At 37.2% G+C, this 21,607-nt stretch overlaps 1 protein-coding gene and 1 long non-coding RNA gene across 9 annotated transcripts in view; one reads left to right on the top strand and one right to left on the bottom strand.

The window, feature by feature from the left end:
• The first annotated feature begins 259 nt into the window (after window positions 1–259).
• Window positions 260–20,431, top strand: LOC135104245 (galactosylgalactosylxylosylprotein 3-beta-glucuronosyltransferase P-like). Of its 8 annotated transcripts, XM_064011423.1 has the most exons (10): window positions 263–886; window positions 1,840–2,302; window positions 2,630–2,763; window positions 3,402–3,478; window positions 4,328–4,469; window positions 4,885–5,045; window positions 7,326–7,502; window positions 8,945–9,055; window positions 13,633–13,770; window positions 19,173–20,431. In XM_064011423.1, exons 3-9 carry the CDS (start codon window positions 2,688–2,690, stop codon window positions 13,747–13,749), a joined length of 861 nt encoding a protein of 286 aa, XP_063867493.1. In that variant the 5' UTR covers window positions 263–886; window positions 1,840–2,302; window positions 2,630–2,687; the 3' UTR covers window positions 13,750–13,770; window positions 19,173–20,431. The 8 variants fall into 8 exon arrangements, with proteins under 8 accessions (XP_063867494.1, XP_063867491.1, XP_063867498.1 ...); XM_064011421.1 differs by lacking the exons at window positions 1,840–2,302; window positions 19,173–20,431 and adding an exon at window positions 16,142–16,273 and having other exon boundaries at window positions 261–886; XM_064011420.1 differs by lacking the exon at window positions 1,840–2,302.
• Window positions 9,764–21,607, bottom strand: part of LOC135104246 (uncharacterized) — a 50,916-nt gene continuing 39,072 nt past the window's right edge. Inside the window, exons 3-4 of the long non-coding RNA XR_010270346.1 lie at window positions 13,714–13,753; window positions 9,764–11,258 (exon numbers count right to left, since the gene is read on the bottom strand). This is a non-coding gene — a long non-coding RNA (uncharacterized LOC135104246). The remainder of the gene's footprint in view (window positions 11,259–13,713; window positions 13,754–21,607) is intronic.

The following is a 21,607-nucleotide window of genomic DNA, read 5'->3' as shown; positions in this document are numbered from 1 at the left end:
ATGTGTGTTGGTCATGCTTTCATCGAAAATCTCTCTCTCTCTCTCTCTCTCTCTCTCTCTCTCTCTCTCTCTCTCTTTGTACATTTCTTTATAATAGTTTTCTCTTTTTATTAGGTTTATATATTTGTAAAATACTTGATCTTTCCACGCCTTTTTTTTTCGTCCATTATCTCTTATTTAATGTGGTGCATGTCAACGTGTCAGGTACACAGGTACACACATAACCTTAATTGCGTTCCTTCCCAGATTGTCTGACTTGAAAAACACAAAGATGGAGAGAGAAGCTCTCCTTTCAGCAGCTGGTGAAGTTGTGTAAGGCACCTAGGACGCTTGGTGCCCTTGTGCCCCTGGGTGGAGATGGAGCACGGCATCCATCCGACGCAGACCCAGTTATGTTTGTGCCGTTGGTGTTGTACCATGTATAAACAGGTTTGTGAGTTCGCTAAAAACTAAGGCCCTTTTTAGTCACGCCGATCAGTTGCAGCAACTTTACTGGATGAGAACTTTCACGTGTGAAGCTCAGCCGCATGTAGAATAATGTGCTGATACCCCACAAGCAACTTGCACACACAATCCATTGCCCTGACTACATACTACATATATTTGCCATGTATGAGAGGGCCGCACAAGTCCAAGGATGGGTTTGGGTTATGTCTGAGGACTAAGTACTCTTACTTGCGTCCTGTCGTTTTCTATATGACTGCATTATCTTATTTCGGTATTTTCTAATCGGTCATGGAGATAGAGTATACGTTATCTGTTCGGTACCGGAATATAAAGTGCGGTGTTACTCAAATTTTGGTTGATTATAAGCTCCGCGTGTAGTGTGTGCACAGGAGTTGAGAGTGATGAGACCCAGCCAACCCTTAGGACTACTTACCGTTATGTAAGTACAATGGAGTGAGTTCCCGAATACTTTTTTTTTGTCCATACATTTTTCCAAGTCTCTCTCTCTCTCTCTCTCTCTCTCTCTCTCTCTCTCTCTCTCTCTCTTATTTATACTGGATAACAATAATTTAGTTTTAGTAACAGAGTAAGTTACGTACTACATTACAAAGTTAGTGACTTTGAATGACTAAAGGAAACATTATCAGTATTTACTAACTAAAAGCCAAACTCTTCATAACTCCGCCAACACAATAAGCAGTCTTTTTTTTTTTTTTTTTTTTTTTTTTTTACCCCTGCAGGATAGACCCTTTCAGGTCCACCTGTGTGGCTAATATCTTGTTCCACCAACTAACGGACATGTTAATAAATTGTCTCTGCTGGTGCCACGTTCTACAACGGGGCTGCAGTTCTTCGGGGGCGCAGGTAACGGCTCGGGTGTTCACTTTGAGTCTGGCGGAGTGGTTGTCGCAGCTCTTGTAGGTAGCTCACGCGACACACATTCACCTTATACATGACGGTGATTCCCGCCACGACCAACGATGTTGAAAGGTGTGGAGGCGTGACTCGTGGCCGGCGTGGTTGTCTCGGATGAGCCGCGCCGCCCTCTCCTGTACCTTATACTCGTACAGGAGGGCGAGGTGTTTGTGGGCCGCACCACCCCATGCCAGGCACGCGTACTCCAACGAGGATCTAACTTGTGCTTTTAGACCCTTGCCGTCCAGAAGCCACGATATCCTCCTCAGAGAGGCCAACTTTCCTAAGGCCTCTCTAGCAAGCTGCTCGATGTGGGTCCTAAAGGTCAGCCCACGGTCGTAGGTGACCCCCTCCACCTCGACCTGCGGTGTTTACATCTCCCCGGTGAAGTCGAGGCATAGGGCTGGCCTCGACCTGGAGACGATGAGCAGCTTGGTTTTATGCGGCGCGAATCTCACCTGCCACGCTCTGCCCCAGGTTGTGATGCGGTTCAGCGGGTTGTTGAGCCGGGACACACAAACGGCTTCCTCCCCCATGGCGAAACTGTGAGTCAGCGTGAGATCGTCCGCGTAAGCCCTGGCGCTGGGGAGGTGCAGCAGGTCGTTTATATGCAGGTTCCACAGTAGGGGGCCGAGGCAACTTCCCTGAAGGACACCTGCTTTGACAGGCTGCACCTCAGACTCACGACCTTCAACAGTCACCCTCAGGTGCCTGTCATTCAGGTAATCACTGAGGAGCGACAGGAGGGCCCCGTTTACGCCTGCAGCACGGAGTTATTTGACCAACTGCAGGGTTGCGTGCCACACCAGGTCTCTCTCTCTCTCTCTTATCTGAATGAAATAACGAACGTCCATGATCGCTGAGTGGAAAAGTGCTTAACTCTATCACTCAAGTTTACCGACCGAGAAGTTGCATGAAGAAACCTGCCATGATAATACAAGTGAGTTATCGCAAAAATAATCTTTTCCTATCTCATCTTATCAAATTCATTAACCATGCTGATAGATGATGAATAACACAACAAACCTTCTCTCTCTCTCTCTCTCTCTCTCTCTCTCTCTCTCTCTCCTGCATTATTGATTATATTCTATTTATCTTTTATTAATTTTTATTTATTTTTCTTAATTGTTTATATAATGTTTTTATTTGATCATTTTTATTTATTTTCTTTATTATTTTTTTCAATTTCATTTCGTTTACTTAATATTGTTTTATTCTTATTTATGTATTCATTATTCCATTTTTATTTATTTTTTTGTTTCTACAGGAAGAAGGTGCAGGTGTTGGCAGTACTACTGGGAGTGGTGGTGTTGGTGGTGTACTTTATGTTGCTCTTCTCAGGTCCCGTCACCACAACTACATCCACTGCTTTCCCTGTAGTTGTCACCAGCTGGCTGGGAGGTAACCATCCTCGTACCCTCCCCAAACCACACACACACACACACACACACACACATATATGATTGTGAAAAGTGAGGTTCCAAGTTTGATTCTCGGGCCAGGTCAGAAGTCTTCGGGCAGACTTCTTTGTAGTGTAGCCCGTGTTCACCTAGGTACTACCAGGTGCAAGTCGCAAGCTGTGACCCGCTGCTGAGGGAGGAGAAACAAACTCCCCCCAAAAAATATATGGGGCGGCCTGATCATTCCAGGTCAACCAGGTTGGTCGTCGCTAAGTGGCAACCATAGTATCTGTAAGACACTTCCTTAGAGTTAATGTATACTTAGGATGTAGGCTAGTATGTATGTTTGTAGGCATGTTAATATGTTGTATGCATTTTAAGCAGATAACAACAAATGAACCAGTTATTATTACTATTACATAGGGTTTAATTGATAACCTGTTGAATATTGCTATTATTATTGTTTTTCTTGTTGATATTATTGCTATTGTTACCTATTACAATACACAAATAATAATAATAATAATAATAATAATAATAATAATAATAATAATAATAATAATAATAATATTTATTTATTATTATCATTATTTTTATTTATTCATTTTTTTTTTTTTTTTTTTTTTTTTTTTTTTTCAGAATATGGTGTTGAAGGAATGCAATCAGACCTCCCCACACTGTACGTCATCACACCCACATACAGACGACCGGAGCAGGTGAGATATAGCCACTTTGTCTCACCACACCTGACAACACAATGGTCGCCATCATATCACTAACAGGATGGCAGGAGCTGCCATTGCATTGTCTATTTAGCTACCAATTTGCAGTGATTTGTCTTGACAATACAAAATTTCAAGTAATAGCCATTTCATTGATCATATGTAGAGATAAAATTAATGAATAGAGTGTGATAAAAAAAGTAATGACATGAATTTTCGACACATGAATTTTCAACCCTTATTAAATTGCTCTTAAATATTTTGCAAGGAAAAAAGATAAAATGATCACCATGATATCCTTTCCTTATTGACACTTTTTTCAGTATTTAATTATCCTTTCACTGCAATTTGATGCAGTTCCTTAATCATAAAGCAATCTGGCTACTTTTTTGTGTATTATACAGCCTCCTCAATTATTCTGGTTACACATTGAAAAATCTATTCTTTTAGATGCCCATTTCTTGGACATGCACATGCTTTGACAGGCTTTTGAAGTCCATTGCTAAATTTTAGTGTAGTAAATTTTTTTCAGTGAAAAAGTCTTATTTTTCAAGTACCTTGCATAGCATATATGTAAATCAGAAAAGAACAAGGACATTTCCTGAATTGAGTAATAGAACGTATTATTATATTATACAAGGTAAAATGAGAACATGTGATGTACAAAAAATATATATATATGAATTAGCTTTTACTTTTTCCCATCCTCTAGTAGCATCGTGGCACTCAAGCATTCGTCTTTCTACACACTGACCCTCATGCACTCTACATACGTTGCTTAGCTCATCTCTTCACATTCAGGGCTCACACATTGCCTTCTTTTCATGTTCTTTTTATCTGTAGATTCCAGAACTTACCCGCCTTGGCCAGACCCTGATGCATGTCCCCAAACTTCACTGGCTGGTTGCTGATGATGCGACCTCCGTCAACCAGCAGGTGGTGGATTACCTGAAGAGCATAGGCATACCCTTCACCTACTTCCTCAGTGAGTACACCCAAGTAGGACACCAATAAGACATTTTTGAGTGTTCCTCCTTTTCCTTCTTTTAATGATGATCTGCTTTTACTCAAGTAAAGTATTCTAATAATTACAATAAGACATTTTTGAGTGTTCCTCCTTTTCCTTCTTTTTATGGTGATCTGCTTTTACTCAAGTAAAGTATTCTAATAATTATAATTGTATGTATGCATGCACACAGACATTTTGGATAGATATTCTCATATTACACTAGGAATTGTAAATGTAATACTAAAAACTACAAAGACATAACATACTTGAATACTTCTGGATTTTGCATTATAGCAGTCATCCACAGAAATGTTCATTCTTAAATTCTTTCTCATTATCCCTCCCTTTTTCAGTCACCATTCCTCTTATTTGTCTCTCCCTTCCATTACAGCACCTATGCCACAGAAATACTCAAGGAGGTGGTTTGGTTATCTCCCCAAGGGTGTTGCAAACCGTAATGGGGCAATGATGTGGCTGCGACTCCGTGCAACAGAGGGTGTAATGTACATGGCAGATGATGACAACACCTATGACCTCAGAATCTTTCAAGAGGTGTGTTCTTATCTAATTCTTTGGTATTATTTTTTTGTTAAATTGGATGAATCTCATAATGTACAATCACTTTATAGAATTTTGTTTATCTGAAAGGCATGAGGAATTCTAGTGAGTCTGCTTTTGAATACACTGGCTGATTTTTTGGGAAAGGCATGAGGAATTCTAGTGAGTCTGCTTTTGAATACACTGGCTGATTTTTTTGGGCATTTAAAAAGCAAGTGCATTTCACAAGCCTTCAAATATGATGATTGCGTTTACTTCATTGCAGTAAATGGGGTCAGATTTGCAATTACTTAGTTCTGTCTTCATGCATATGATATGTATTTATCCAGTAGTATACCTCTGATTGATGTGCATTCACCTTTGTTACTTATTTCAGTCTTCCAAATATCTGTATTTCCTTTTATGGAAGTTTTTTTCTTTTTTCCCAAAAAATTAAATTTTTATTATCTTATTAAATATCCATTCTCTCCTTGTCCCTGCAATGAAAGGTTTTCTGTCTATATTTTCAGGTCTTTTTATTAACTTGTATGTTGTAATTACAGTAGCTCTCTGCTCTCCAAATATTTTTTTTTCTGCAAAACCACACAATTTAAGCATCCATTTTGGTTTAAATGAAATCATTGTGGCATTTATTTTCTTAAGTCTTCATCCAGAAGGAAAAGGTCACCCTTAAGTTCTACATCCTTTACCTCCTTGTTTAAGTTATGCCTTTGACATGATTGATTATCATGCCATAATACAAAATTGAGTGAAACAAACATTAATACAGAATATGTAAATTAAATGGGTATGTGTGTAAGACTAAGATGAGTCGGCCTTACACAACTTAGTATGGAAGTAAGCCTGATATAAACCTATCAAGGTGTACACAGCTTAATAATTTGAATTTTGAATTTGTTTAGTACTGTATTAAGTCTGGTCATGAGAATTCAATGAAGTCTGGGTATATCAGTCTCTTTTAAAATGACTGTTGCACAATTTTGTCTTGGTATTCTGTAAATTTACCTCTGCATACATCTAATGAATAAAAATTACTTTGGTAAGTAGTTCCACAAATCTGTAGTTCCATGTGGTAGCTTATACTTCAATATATCTCACTCAGATTTTTAGTGGTGTATTATCATTCTTTGTTCACTGTTCACAGTTGTTTGATACACAGCCATTTCTCAATTTCCTTTATTAATGCTAGGAATTAATCATATCACCTCTAATTATTTCTGAATTAGTATTTTTTTTTTCTAAAGCTGTTTGAAGATAACTCCTGTCTAATGGTATTCATTTCACTGACATTCTTTTACATCTAAATCATTGATGCCTCAAGTAATTTGCAAGCCATACAAATACCAGAAGACTAAATAAATAAAGTGTTGTTGCTTAAAAACTCATTCACACTGTTATCACCAGCATGATCCCCACTGAGTTACATATTTTAACATGAACAAATCTGAACTTTGCAGTCTTAATAAGTGTAGGCCTACATTCAGACACGTGTGTGTGTGTGTGTGTGTGTATATATATATATATATATATATATATATATATATATATATATATATATATATATATATATATATATATATATATATATATATATATATATATATATAAAATGTCTGAATGTAGGCCTGCACTTAATAAAACTGCAAAGTTCAGATTTATTTATGATCTCAAAGTATATACAATTTTCTTGAAATATGTAACTCAGTGGGGGTCATGCTGGTGACAATAGTGTGAATGAGGTTTTAAGCAACAACACTTTAGTCTTGTGGTATTTGTGTGGATTGCAAATTAGTTGAGGCATTAATGATTTAGAGGAAAAAGAATGCCAATGAAATGAATACCATTAATACCATCCAAGGAAGAGGATGGTAGCATTTACTCTGTTCTATGGTGAAGTTGACACTAGAAATTTCTTCAAGGCAACATTTGAGATGGTCAGTGCCAACGTTGCTTGTAGTCTTGATGATTATGTCATTAATATAGCAGCAATATATATCAAGCTTCTCATTCTTTTAAACACTTTTTCCTCCACGCAGCCCATAAAGAAGTTGGCCATGAACACACCCAAAGAAGAACCCACAGCTATACCATCAATTTGACAATACTTTTTTCCTCAAGGGCAGGTAAAAGGGGCTTCCACTGTGCAGCATTCAAGGTGTCCACGTATAAATCTTTCAAGGAAGTTGAGCAGTGCCTTCAGTGCTCTACCTTGTTGAACATAGGCAATGCAGAAAATTTTCCCCTATTGGAGTCTGACCCTTGTGTGTTTTACAGATACGTCATACAAAGAAAGTGTCAATGTTTCCTGTGGGACTTGTGACGCACACAGGGCTCTCCACACCAGTGCTGCGTGATGGTCGCTGGGTTGGCTGGTTTGATGGCTGGATTTCTGATAGAGTGTTTCCAGTGGACATGGCAGGATTTGCTGTCTCTATACCCTTCTTTCTCTCGGTAGTGTGTGTGTAATGACTTACAATGTAGACCAGTATTACAGGTATTGCTCACTGTCAAATATTCAAATTATCATGTAACTTTTTTTATATAGATGGAATATGGCTTTGTTAAAAGAAAATATGCTATCAGTAAGTAAATTAACATAATCAAGAAGTGGCTCATTTAGAGAGTAAAAGTACTTTTCTGGATAGTAAAAAGCTGGCATTTGAACTTGAATTACAACATTCAATATTAAAAGCACTAAAGAAATACGACCTATTTTTTGCTGGCTGCAGCTGCCAAAATTAATAACCCTTCAGTTTGTTACCATGCTCCTGCTCAGGTGGGATTTAAAAAATTGTGCTCATAGCAATAAAACTTGTCACCTAACAAGGGTACATTAAAACACTTAATATATTAAAAGCACTAAAGAAATACATAGTAATATGCAGTAAGGTACATAACAAACATGATTCATTCCAATGTAGTGTTCATTATGGCAAATGTACATTATAGCAACTGAAGAACCTATGGGAATAAATTAATTGGTTCCAGGGAACCAGAAAATAACAAAAAATTACAAATATTCAAAAAAATACATCAAAATGAGTACATTTGCACTACTACATTTGAGATAACAGATATATACAGCAACATCCCAAGTTTCGCGCCTAATCCTTATGATCCTGAGTTTCATGCTGCTTTCACAAATATCAGTCACACTTACTGTTGGCATCATGCATTTACATTGCTAAATAGAATGAGACTATCTGATTGAGAATGAAAATGAATTAAGTATACAAGTGAGAACAAATGAGAAAGGATGAAATGAAAATAACATAAGATGAATGGGAGGGAGAGAACAAGCAAGATATCACTCACTTGTCCCTTATCTTGGACAGATGAGGGGGAGGGGAGGTGACAGGGAGAGAGGTTTGAGATAAAATAAAAGAAGGGAAAGGAAAGGAAAAAAGGGAGGAAGGGACAGACGGCAGATAGGTGAGCAGTGGCTCACACAGCTGGTGAGTTAAACTTAGTTTATTTTGATAATTCTGATTAAAATTTAATAGCTTGCATGAATGGGGACTTCTTTTTTTTGTCAGTTTTGGTTCATTATTCCAATTAAATTTTTATGAAAACTCCAGTGCTCACACAAATGGCGAGTTCATTATACCAGTTTTGGTTCATTATTACAATTGAATATTTATTAAAATTTTTGTATTACTGCAGTTATACATGCATACCCTATTGTATTTGCTCTTGGACATTTGATTATTGTTAATAATATTAAACTTATTTGCCAGTTTATTATAGAAAGATTTTCTGTCATTTGGAGAAAAAGTTACTTATTTTTTGTAAGTTATGGATATTGCTTGACATGTTTATGCAGCAAATCACTTACTCATATAAAATCATTTGTCACATGTATGTACATATTTCTATTGTGTGGTACTTTACAGGTGCCAGAAGCCGAGATGCCGTACATTGCAGGCTATGAGGAGACAGGTTTCCTCAACAACCTCCATGTTACCATTGATGACATTGAGTTTCTAGCTGACAATTGTACCAAGGTGAGAATATTCTGACTCAGGCCATATCACTAGCTGACAATTGTACCAAGGTGAGAATATTCTGACTCAGGCCATATCACTATCTGCACCTATTAACATGTAGTATATATGTACAATGGCAGCCAAAAGTTGTGTGGCAGTGCACTGCAGCTGCCAAAATTAATAACCCTTCAGTTTGTTACCATGCTCCTCCTGCTCAAGTGGGATTTAAAAAATTGTGCTCGTAGCAATAAAACTTGTCACCTAGCAACAAGGGTACATCTGGCAATTTACAACCTTGGAAGGAAGTGCAAGTACATGCACTGTCTTAACTCATTAGTGACAGGATACCAAGCTGCTTAAAAACTGTGTAATTGTTTATAGTGGCATGGCACCTTGGCACATTGTATCCCAGGATATAATAAATCATATATACTCTCTGCATAAAGGCTGGGTTGCAAAAACTATCATGGAGCAAACAGGAGTAGTAAAAGGAACATTTAACCCCTTCCTTACTGCAAGTACTTACAGAAGCAACCTCGTGGTACTGCGCATTATGGCCGTGGTACGTGCGTACTACACAAATACATTGATGTGTGTAGTCTTTGATATTTCAGTATATCTGTATGCAAAGCACACATTATGATGATTATTACATTTTCTTCCATTACTGTAGTAACTGTTTTGTGTTTTTTTTTCTCTCGCTATAAAAATATATTTCAAATTATTACATTTTCTTCCATTACTGTAGTAACTGTTTTGTGTTTTTTTTCTCTCGCTATAAAAATATATTTCAAATTAAGTGAATATCATTGAGTTAGAAATAAACTTTAGGTAAAACAATGGGCGTGAGGTGCACAGATGTACAGGCAAGGGCGTTGTGGTATGAGGGGGAACGCTTTGTTTACATCACCAGGTGATGCGGTAAGGAAGGGGTTAAAAGGTGGTTGAAGCATTGCTACAAGGCAGGGGACAGATAGATAACTGCACACTTACTAAAAGGTGGACAACCACAGAAATGTAATTAATTCTAACACTCTTCTCAACCAATAAGCAAAGCACATTAACTGAAAGAAAGCAATCATGCCTTACTGGGTGATGTGTGCAGCGTGGTGTTACATGTTTTGTTTTTTTTCAAGGTCAGCTCCTAAAAAGCCACTCTTACTTAGGAAAGCAACTTGCTCTTGCTAAGAAACACTAAGATTTACCCCTGGAGAAAATGTGGTCATTTGAAAGTGTCTTTACTGTGACAGGAACTAAACATGCAAAATTGAGGCAGCCCAGGAACTCTGACCGCTATAACCCATAGTACACTGTGGAGCGACATCCAGATTCACTCATAGTGTGGGCATGTTTTTCATACCATGAAGTAGGTAAGCTTCTGTTTCTTGATAAAGGTGATACTGTGAACAGCGAGTGATATTTAGACATCCTGCACAACAATCTTGAAGATTGTTTTAACAAATGTAAGGCAGAATCTTTTATGTTGGACAATGCTCTCTGTCACACACAAAATTAGTTTTAGAATGTTTTGATACGTGTACTCTGGATTACTTTGACTGGCCACCTAATAGTCATTAGTTGAATTCCATTGAAAATCTGGTCTATAATGAAAAGGGAGCTTCCAGAAGTGGACATTAGTTCTTTAGCAAAATTGAAGAAAAGTGCTGGTGAAACTGTTGAATAAACTGCCAAAGGAACTTCTACAAAAACTTGTAGACTCCTTCCCTAACCAACTGCAGGACATTCTACAGAAGAGAAGGAATGCAATCAAGTATTAGGATATCTGGAAGTTACTTTTTTTTAAGTTCTATAGATTTTTTTATCATATGAGTGAATGTCTCACTGCTGGCATTATTAATATGTCTGACTGCCACAAAATATTTGGTGGCCACACCAAGAGCTACCCTAAAATCCTCAGTTAGAGATGTTGACTGCAGGGGACAAGTAGACAGAGTAGCAAAGATGAGACTGGATTTGGATATTGAGGTTTATGTAAGGGTAGACAAACAAGAGAATGCTGATTTTCTCAAGTAAGCAAGCAGTGCCAATCCTCTCTGCCTACTGGCACTCGTAGATGATCACAAAGGATGTGGGTAATCTCTTTTGACCAGTGTGGGGAAGGACGTGGTAGGAGATATATGTCAGTTGTGATTTACAGCTCTGTAGTAAACATGTCAAACTCATTGACAAGATAATATTCCTTGAGAGTACTCATGCAAAACTGAAAATGAAAAAAGGAGGAATACATGAAATAAATTGCAAAAGAAAACAATATGGACAATATCACCCTAAGGCTAAGGAGAAGTCCACATATACATTGGATAGACTGTGTGAAGAGTGTTGTATGTGAAAAGTGGCTGTGGAGTAAGGAAGTGATTGTGTAAGATATAGGTGAATGGAGGCCAGTTGTGAATGCATAAATGGGACATGCCTCAAAGTTGTGCAACAGATTTTCCCACTCCACCTCTGATCACTGAGGCATGTAGAACCAGAGGGGTGTGCAAAAATACAGTTTTGAGTTATTGATATTTAAAATCTGCAATATTAATTTTGTTACAGATTCATAGAAAATAATACTGGCATGGTGGTGTCACTTCTCTATTGCCATCTGTCCACTCATTGGCTGAGTTAGGGTGTAGTGCAGCTTTGCTATGTGTTCATTGGTCCTGTCTGCTGGACTTGGATGCCTTTATGACTAACATTGGAGTTGGCACTCTTAATGGGTATACCCATTAAAAGTCATGACTCTTGCTTCTCTTTCTACCAACTAGATGATCAAATTTTGTAATAATGGTCTTGTATTCATAAAAGGGAGATATGCCTTTCATGATCTGGGGCTTACTCAAAACTTAAGAATGGATGCATATGTCACTTTCCTATGCAGAAAAGAGGATGGATATATTTTGATTTATTTTATGATACAGTAATAATAAATCAGTTCTGTTGTTGGCCTCCAATGTAGAAAGAACTTATGTGCTTGAGTAACTGACCTTTATAGCAGTGAGAATAATCTCTTATCCCAAGAGACTTAAGAGCTGAAATAATTTTTAATTTGCGTGTATCTACATCTTGTCTTGCTACTCTGTGTGGTTGTCTATTTTGTTCATGGATATATACAGTAAGTCCAGGCCATTACCAATTAGTTAGGATGGCTTTTTATCTCAGTTACTTTCCTTCCTCCCTTTATTATTTTAACTTCTTCCACTCATAGTTATGTGATACACAGGCAACAATGAAAACATTTTTTTTTGCTTTACCAAGGCAAAGTAGTTGTAGTTATAACAGTAAGGGGGGAGGAGAAAGAGAAGAGAATGTTAGAATGATGTATATTAACAAATATAGATGGATTAAATCATTTAGATGCTAAGTTAAAAATCTTATTAATATATTTAAGTCTCTTTATAACCATTTCCTCAATATATCTTAATACACATTGATGTGCTTCATTAAAAAAATTCAACAGTCATCCCATTTATTTGGGTGAATGATGAATGCCTATCTTCAAGTTCAGCTTGAAATAAGACTTTCTCAACCTGCCAAGTAATGAAATGTGTACCTCACATGTCACAATTCAAGCACACTTTTTCCTCTTGAAGCAGCAGCAAGGCAACATGTAAATTCTAAACCTCTTCCATTCTCTCCTGGACATTTACATATATAGTGAGAAGAGTGAGGAAATTCAAGGATAGCTTGCCTGCAACAAACACCATGGGAGATATTGAGTGCCCCTATCACATGTTCACTGAGATGAGTGGCAAACTGGGTGCAATAATGAAAAAATTTATCATGATAACCAGTAAACTGATAATGATAATTTATCAGCAATAACTGATTATTGACAAATGGTGTGACAATAAATTTAGCACCCAATAACTGAAAAATTGGTAAATCCCAAATTCCAATACTAGCGATAACAATATTGATATTTTAAATAAAAAAAAAAATCAAATAAAAACTGATAAATCCAAATCTTTATTTTTATCTTAGAAAAAATTCAAATTCAATGTTTATCCTGACTCTTCACTAATAAAAAGTACTGTTTTTAAATAAAGTAAATACATTTGAGGTGTCTAGAATCACAACAGCTAAAGTGCTACCACAGGGGAAATGGAATTAATGATGCCTGGCACTTCACCAAAGCTTGCTTTGTCTTGTCATGATGAATTAACATTTTTATGATCCCAGCAACAAGGTCATTTTCCTTATTATAAGAGCATATCTCTCCAACATCAAGTGAGGAGCCGGGCACCATTAACTTAATCTCCCCTGTGGTGGTGCTCATACTGTTGTGATTCTAGATGCCAAAAACTAATTATTGATTATTGCTAGTTTGGAACAAAGTATCAACAATAACTAGGGAAAATGATTACCAGATAACCAATAACCCAATACTGTTTTCTGCGATAAATTATCACAATAATTAATCACAATAATGTCCACCTATGGTGGCAAAGGTTGACTGTTGAAACCATCAGACATAAGTTTCACAAACTGAATTGGATGTCTGTCATGTAACTTTTAAAAATAATACAATACTACTGCTGCTTTAGATGTGCATTTGCTTCCTAATACCATATAACATGATTTGCTTTCAGATCTATGTGTGGCACACACATACACAGAAGAGCAAGGCCAGTTCAAGAGAGATACTGGACAAGAAGTATGATGGCACTAACCTCAGACAGCTACAAGAAGTGATGGTAGTTAATTAATCATCTGGAAAAGGAAATAAGGTATCAGTTTTAGTAATTATTAAAATCAATTAATACTAAATTTTTTTGCCAAATCAGGGACCAATTTGCAGCAATGTAAATAAAAATTTGTACCTTTAGTAGACACAAAAGTCTATCCCTATACTACTATGCATTTCAGGGGCCATATTGCATCACTTTCTGGGAATAACTCACTAACTAACTGATGAAATTAGATCATACTTTGATAAAGCATGTTTCACTCGGCTAATTTTCATAACTGTAGTCAAATGACAAAGGTGGATAATAAAGCCATTTACTCTTCTTGTAAATCAATGCACATAAGATCCAGCCAGCTGCTAGATGCATGGTGTAACAATGTCGTTGTGATGTCACTCCCTAGGCTCCGCCCCCACAGAGAAGGGTTTGTTTCTTAATAGCGATACAGAATAAAATATACAATGTGCTGGGTAATATGTTTGCATAATTTGTATATCTATTATATCTCCTTTCTTTTTTTCTGTGGTGCATGCCTGGAAATGACACATTGCTTCATAAATTCTGAGCATCTAAGTATTAGGTACAATAAACTACACTTTACAATGGTAGCATAATAAAACTGCACAATATTTTTAAGTAATGTATAGGAATAGAAGAGTGTTTAAAAAAAGTAAATTCAACTTTACAAACACTAAATTCAACTTTATGTAAACACTAATCAGTTCACATTGTGCCACAATATCATGTAAAAGGCAATGACAAACATTACTATACTAGCTTGCTAATACTGGATTAAAGCATCCAGATAGATTCACAATATTGCAGGCAGTAGCAGGAGCAGTAGCATTATCGCTCAGTGGTGGAAAGGATAGCAGTCCAGCAGAGCACTTGACACCATTTGTTGGGCATTTCGCTAGGTTATGCTTGTGGTTAATTTAATACCTAGTACAGTAGGGTACACAGCAATGCAGTCATTATAACATACAACTGCAGTAATGTAATGTAATTTTAATAAATATGTAATTATAATAACAAACCAAAACTGGCATAATGAACTCGCCACTCATGTGACCAATGGAATTATAATAAAAATGTAATCGGAATAACAAACAAAATCTGGCAAGACAAATTTGCTGTTCATGTGAGCACTCAAATTTAAATAAAAATTGAACTCAAATAACAAACTAAAACTTGCAAGACTAACTCACCAGCTGTGTGAGCTGCTGTTCATCTATCTGCTGCTTGTCCCTTCCTCCCTTATTCCTTTCCTCTCCCTTTTGTTTTGTTTCAAACATCTCTCCTTGTCACATCCCCTTCCCCTTATCTGTCTGAGATAAGTGACAAGGGAGTGATACCCCTCTCTCTCTCTCTCTCATTCATTTTGTCATTTTCCCTTCAATCTTTCACACTTGTATATGTAGTTCCATTTTCATTCTCTATCAATCTCATTATATTTAGCAATCCTTAGGATTATTCTTCCTTTCACACACACACACACACACAGAGAGAGAGAGAGAGAGAGAGAGAGAGAGAGAGAGAGAGAGAGAGAGAGAGAGAGAGAGAGAGAGAGAGAGAGAGAGAGAGAGAGAGAGAGAGATTGTTGTTCTCAAATGTAGTAGTACAAATGTGCTCATTTTGATATTTTTACTTGGAAATTTGTGGAATTTAATTATTTTCTGGTTTCCTAGAACCAATTAATTTTTCCCATAGGTTCTTCAGTTGCCATAACCAATGCTACATTGGAATGAATCATGTTCATTGCTGCATACCCTACTATATACCTTTCTTATTATCAACTTTTGTTATTTGACCATTGTGACAAAAATTTAATTGTTATTTGACCATTGTGACAAAAATTTAAAAATTAGCAATGTCTAAACCACTATCAAAGTATGATCCCAAATCATCAGTTTGCTAGTTATTCCTGAAAAACTATGTATTTAATATGTTTCTTGTAAAAGAAATTGCTAGAGGCTAAGATCATGAGAGGCATGAGTAAACCTTAACATGTTTACTCATGCCAGTCGCTTGTCTAAAGTAAAGGTATCTTTAATGCCATTATGAAACATTCCATAATTTGACGAAGTGAATTCCTCCAAACTATAGTGGAACCAAACTTGGTACTTGGGGTGTTGACTGTTCCTGTCCCACATTGTTGTCATGTTCACAGTTGACAGGCATATGAACCTTTCTCTCCCTCTTTTGTTCATACTGTTATCCTTTGCCTTAATCATTCCAAAATTTTAAGTTGTTATATATGACTTCATTCCAAAATTTTATGAACCTCTCTCTCCCTCTTTTGTTCATACTGTTATCCTTTGCCTTAATCATTCCAAAATTTTAAGTTGTTATATATGACTTCATTCCAAAATTTTAAGTTGTTATATATGACTGCATGTTTTTTTTTTTAAAGGCTTTTGATTTGATGATGGAGCAACAATACTTTACATCTTCCAAGTACATTTCGCAAAACACATAGGCCATGTCATGCTGCTGTCCCTGTGTCCTTGACATGTGAATCCCCCAGACTGCGCCCTACTGACCATGGTCAGGTCAGGTCTCTCCGTGGTTGAGGTGGCAATAGTGCAGAGATAAATAGTGGTGGGTGTTACAAAGCTCAGCAACATTTGATCAAGGTCATTTCATCTCTACTGTCTGGCTGGTGGGAACATATTTTTTTTAAATTACCTTTTTGGCAACTTTTCCACTCACTTATCCATCAGCTAGGCTATGAAGATTAACGGTCAGTGATCTATATATTGTGGGTGATGACAGTTGTTCAAGGTCAGTGCAAGCACAATTTCTCAGAATCTGAGTGATATTTTTTGCATCTTGTGTTTGCTCACTGGACAATGGCACATAAGCCACAAATCTCTCCAGAGAAAATCAGTCATATTTATGTCCTATATAAGGCCGGATTTGGTGCAAATGTTATTCAGAAACAGACCGGTGTGCCTCAACATACTGTTGAACACGGACTGTAGGGTGCCAAAGACTACACAACACTGGCCCACTTATCAAAACCTAGTCTGCATAAAAGGACTTTAACTGTATTGAAGCATGAGTTGGATGTTAGACCTGTATGTACAGCACGTGAGTTAAAAGAAAATTATCCAGATCTGCTGGGCAATGCATCTTGGAGTGTCACATTACTGCCAGAAAGAGCTTGATTTCCCTTCCTGAGCTTGATTTCCCTTTCTGCACTGCTGCTTGGAAACCTTTGCTCACTCCACAGCATATTACAAACAGGCTTAGTTTCACCAAGAAATACATTCAGTGGTCCATAGTGAAAATACATTCCATACTATGGAATGATGAAAGTGTTTTCTCAGTATTTGGGACACAGTTTGCAAAAAAAATATCACTCAGATTCTGAGAAATCTTGCTTGGACTGACCTTGGACAACTGTCACCACCCATGACATGTAGATCACTGACTGTTAATCTTCATAACCTAGCTGATGGATCACTGAGTGGAAAAGTTGCCAAATAGGTATTTTTTTTATTATTCCCACCAGCCAGACAGTGGAGACAAAGTGACCTTGATCAAATGTTGCCATGCTTTTCAACATCTGCCACCATTTATGACCTCGCCTGTACAGCCAACCTTGAGTACCAAGTTAGTCTGGTTCCACTATAGGTAGTTGTCCTGTATAAAAATTATACAATTACAATCACTGCAAATAAAATAGATACAGCAAAAAACCCAAAATGAAAAGTACACATGGAAAAATATGGATACATTTGTGTTGCATATCTACCACCTGTATGCTGGAACATGATCATCATACATTTGACTACAGCTGAGACACTCATGTAGCTGTTCAAATACCTCCCAAACCAGTACTGATCCATCTCTCATGAACACATTATCTGCAACTGATTACTCACTCCATCAGGCATCGTGTGGGTCATTGTTGCCTGATTTTGGACACATGATTTTGCTGTTGAGTTTTACCATAGGTCACCATGAGCTGAAAAATGGAAGAAAAAGTTTATTCCTTTGCACAGCTGCAGCAAGGAGTGTCAGTGATATGTGTGCCTCTGCAGGTCACATGGTGACCCACAGAGCCACTTACCTATCAGCTTAAAAACTCCACTCCCATTTGGCAGTGTACCACCAAGGAAAACTGGCTCAGGATCCCAGAAGATAACTTCCCCACAAACTCACTCCTACAACAGAAGAGTTTGTCTGTATGTGGGGAAGTTATCTTCTGGGATCCCTAACCAACTTCCCTTGGTTGTACACTGCCAAGTGGGAGGGTGATGATGGAGATTTTAAGCTGGTAAGAGGCTCTGTGGGTCACCCCAAGATCAACTGCCACACAGATCACTGACACTCCCTGCTGCAGTTGTATCAAGGAATGAACGAGCTTTTTCTTCCATTTTCAGCTCATGGTGACCCAAGAGCAAAATCATAAGCATCCAAAATTGGGCAACAACAGGCCACACAAAGCATGATGGAGCAGTCAGTCATGGATACTGTCTCCATGGGAGCTGGAGCAGCTACATGAATGTCTCGGCTGCAGTCAGACATGACGATCCCACTCCAGCAACCAGATGGACACACAACTCAAATGTAATCACATTTTTTCCATCAGCATTTTTGCTGTGTACATTTTCTTAAGTGGCAACATGTGGACTCAACCAGCAAAGTTTTTATTAAGTGAATGTTGTTAACCAGGTATAATCACTTTTGATAATAATCAACAATAATTCTAAAAGAAATGTTTATTGAAGTTTGCAGACAGACTACTTTAAGAACATCAGAGAGTAAGTTTAGTGAGCAAATTTTATGATAATATAGAGAAAACTTGCCTGGTAAACATTTACTACTAGTTAAAGGCACTAGTGAACCAGTATATATCAATATACACATGTATTTAGCACTCATGGCTGCGTGTCACTTTTTAGATTTATGTATCCAATGCATCTCTGCATTTACTACTAGTTAAAGGCACTAGTGAACCAGTATATATCAATATACACATGTATTTAGCACTCATGGCTGCGTGTCACTTTTTAGATTTATGTATCCAATGCATCTCTGCATTTTTTTACACTCTATACATGAGCATCATGGTCAGTATATGCTTACTACATTAAATAACAGTGGAAAACATGAGCTTCACCATTTTCATTTAACAACATGATTTCACAGGTGCAATCTTGAAATCAGGAGTTGTGTATTAAGTTAGAATTAAAAGGTTAATGATGTCACCAATATATTCTTAGCAGCAAAAAGACAAAGACTAGACCCTAATGTTCCTTCACATTTACAACATTATCTTAAATCTTAGCTGCAGAGCCTCACCTAGGCCTCTTCATATTGAGTCATAATCTATTCTGCTCTGCTTTAATTAAGGTAACCTTAAACTTTTTTTCATGTTTCCAAATTTCTCAAATTCTCCACTGCTATTCTAATCCGTACCTATTTGTCCACAGCATCAAGCACCCAAAAGGCTGCCCACTACTGCATTATGGAGGACCTGACAATCTCAGACACCCTCACTATCTTCAGAGAAGGCTGAATGAATACTGCCAGAGAAGAGCATAGTGGTCATAAGTTTAGCACCTCAATCTGAACATATCCAAGTGTTCTTCACCTGTCCCATGTCATAGACTCCTAGTCAATCACTCCTGCCTTCTACCCTAAACAGCTCCCTTCTCAAGCTGTTCTTTGTAATTCCCTTGTAAATGAGTCATACAAGTACCACTTGTACACCAAAATAAGATGACATTTGAATCATCCTAAAAAGACACAAAAAAACTGGGCCATCCTACACATCAGATACAAAAACTAAGGTCATTAAGTTTTGTGCAAAACATCATTGTAAATAAACAACAGCCTTATATTACGACTTTTTGGGGAAGTTAGACATTGTGGAATGGATTCAGTGAAATCATTTTGAGAAAATACACTGAAACATGTTTCTGTTGAAAAATGCGTCAACAAAATTCAATGTACGAGTATTATAACCACAATCCTCTGCTGGCATTGCACATGAATGGATAAAGCAGGACCCTGTGCAAATATTGCCCAGTTTTTCCCCAAGCTGAATGGCAAAAGGAAGCAAACTGAGATAAAGAATCTTCCAAGCTTGCAATGTTGTAAAAGGACAAAGTCCATATACTGGAGAAAATTAAAAAAAAGTCAAAAGAATCATATGTAGAAGATTATGGCCTAGCACATAATTTTACACCATCTTCATGAAAATAAGAGCCAAGATACATTTGTTAACCATGTGAAAGTATATTCATTTATACAATGCTCAAATGTCTATGTTGAATAAAAAAGGTCTATTATTACCCATACCATTTTATGGAACTGTGTAGGTATGCATTATATTTAATAGGTACATTTTTTTTTCTATTGCCACAAGTTATCAGTTGTTGTAACTATTGTAAAACTTTTAATCTACAGAACTCAATAAATGGTATTTGATCAAAAAGACAACCTAGATTCAACTTCTACATATAAAAGCATTGTAAAAATAATTTTAAATAACACTAATATACTTGCATGTAACAAATTTATCTTGCAATTTAGTGCTATACTCTACATTTAGGACATGTGATAAATGATCAAAGAATGAAGACTAACATGATATGTTTAAAGTGTGTGAGTGTCTTCTCTTCATATATACAATTCTATCCACCTGTCTCACCATTACAAATATAGATTTCTGTTTTGCTGTTGTATTACACACATTTGTTTATCTAGTCACAAACAACATTAATCAGCTGCCTTGATACACATATTTCTATACAGACAAAAATAAATAAATCAGCGTTGAGGCCCTTTCTAACAACTAACGACTCATTTATTAGTAATGAGCAACAGAGAGAGGGTGCTGGATGTATGGAGGGACAGGTAGGGGAGAGAGATGATTGGCAAGAGAATAAGGTAGTGATGGAAGGAAGCAGTGAGTGTGTAAGAATGTATTCAAAACCCACTGCACCTTTCTTTGATGGCACTGACTTCCTGCTACATCCTGGTCAGAGACTGTGCTGCAACTACTGTACAAGCCTCCATAGAGCTCATTAGCATTATATTGAATGTTCTTGACAAGACTCTCTCATACATAAACTTCATCAGGCAGTTTGTTTCCTGTTCTACTAACTTCTCTACATTATGACAGCCAAGAATTATCTCCATTTCACTTGAACCAATCCCTTCCCCAAAGGTAGCCCCACTGGCAACATTACATATGTGCTAGGCATAAAGTATTAGCCTAGTAGTCTGTTTCTGGATGGAGTTTTCAGCACTGGTATTCTTATGTTATGTGTATGCAAATGCAAAGATCTAAAAAAAGAAAAAAATACCTTTTTTTTTTCTTGTCTGCATCAGTTTTTAGGGAATGCCTTGTTATATAGGAGTCCCTTGTATGTGCACCTATGTACTTATGTGCAGATGTGGAACATATCAACACACAACTATTGGCACACATACAAGGGTTCTCTTCTATGCAAGATGTTTCTTGATTAATTAGTCTACTTTTACAGCTTGAAGCAGATACAGCCCCAACCTCCCAAACCACCCTTTTGGACTAAAAATACCACCACAAATGATTACATACACAAGCATGTTTAATCTCTCGCTAACAAAGCTTAAAATTCTATCCAGAAATGCTAACTACTAGGCTGTTAATTTAGAGCTGACACATGATTTTACCAGAATGGCAGGAAAGGTTACTGGGTTTCTGGGTTAGTCAAGGTCAGATTATTGCAAACTGTCAGTGGTGTATATAGTGGCAGAGGGCAAGTAACAGGCACAGGCCAACAAGCAGCTGATGTGCTGAAATGGAATTAAGATCTGTGGCACCAGGTCTGATGCTCCCTGAAAAATAAAAACATCTCAAAAGGGGTATGAAAGTTTA

This window comes from Scylla paramamosain, chromosome 10, assembly GCF_035594125.1.
Source record: "Scylla paramamosain isolate STU-SP2022 chromosome 10, ASM3559412v1, whole genome shotgun sequence".
NCBI lineage: Eukaryota > Metazoa > Arthropoda > Malacostraca > Decapoda > Portunidae > Scylla > Scylla paramamosain.
This window is presented reverse-complemented; position numbering and strand designations above follow the sequence as displayed.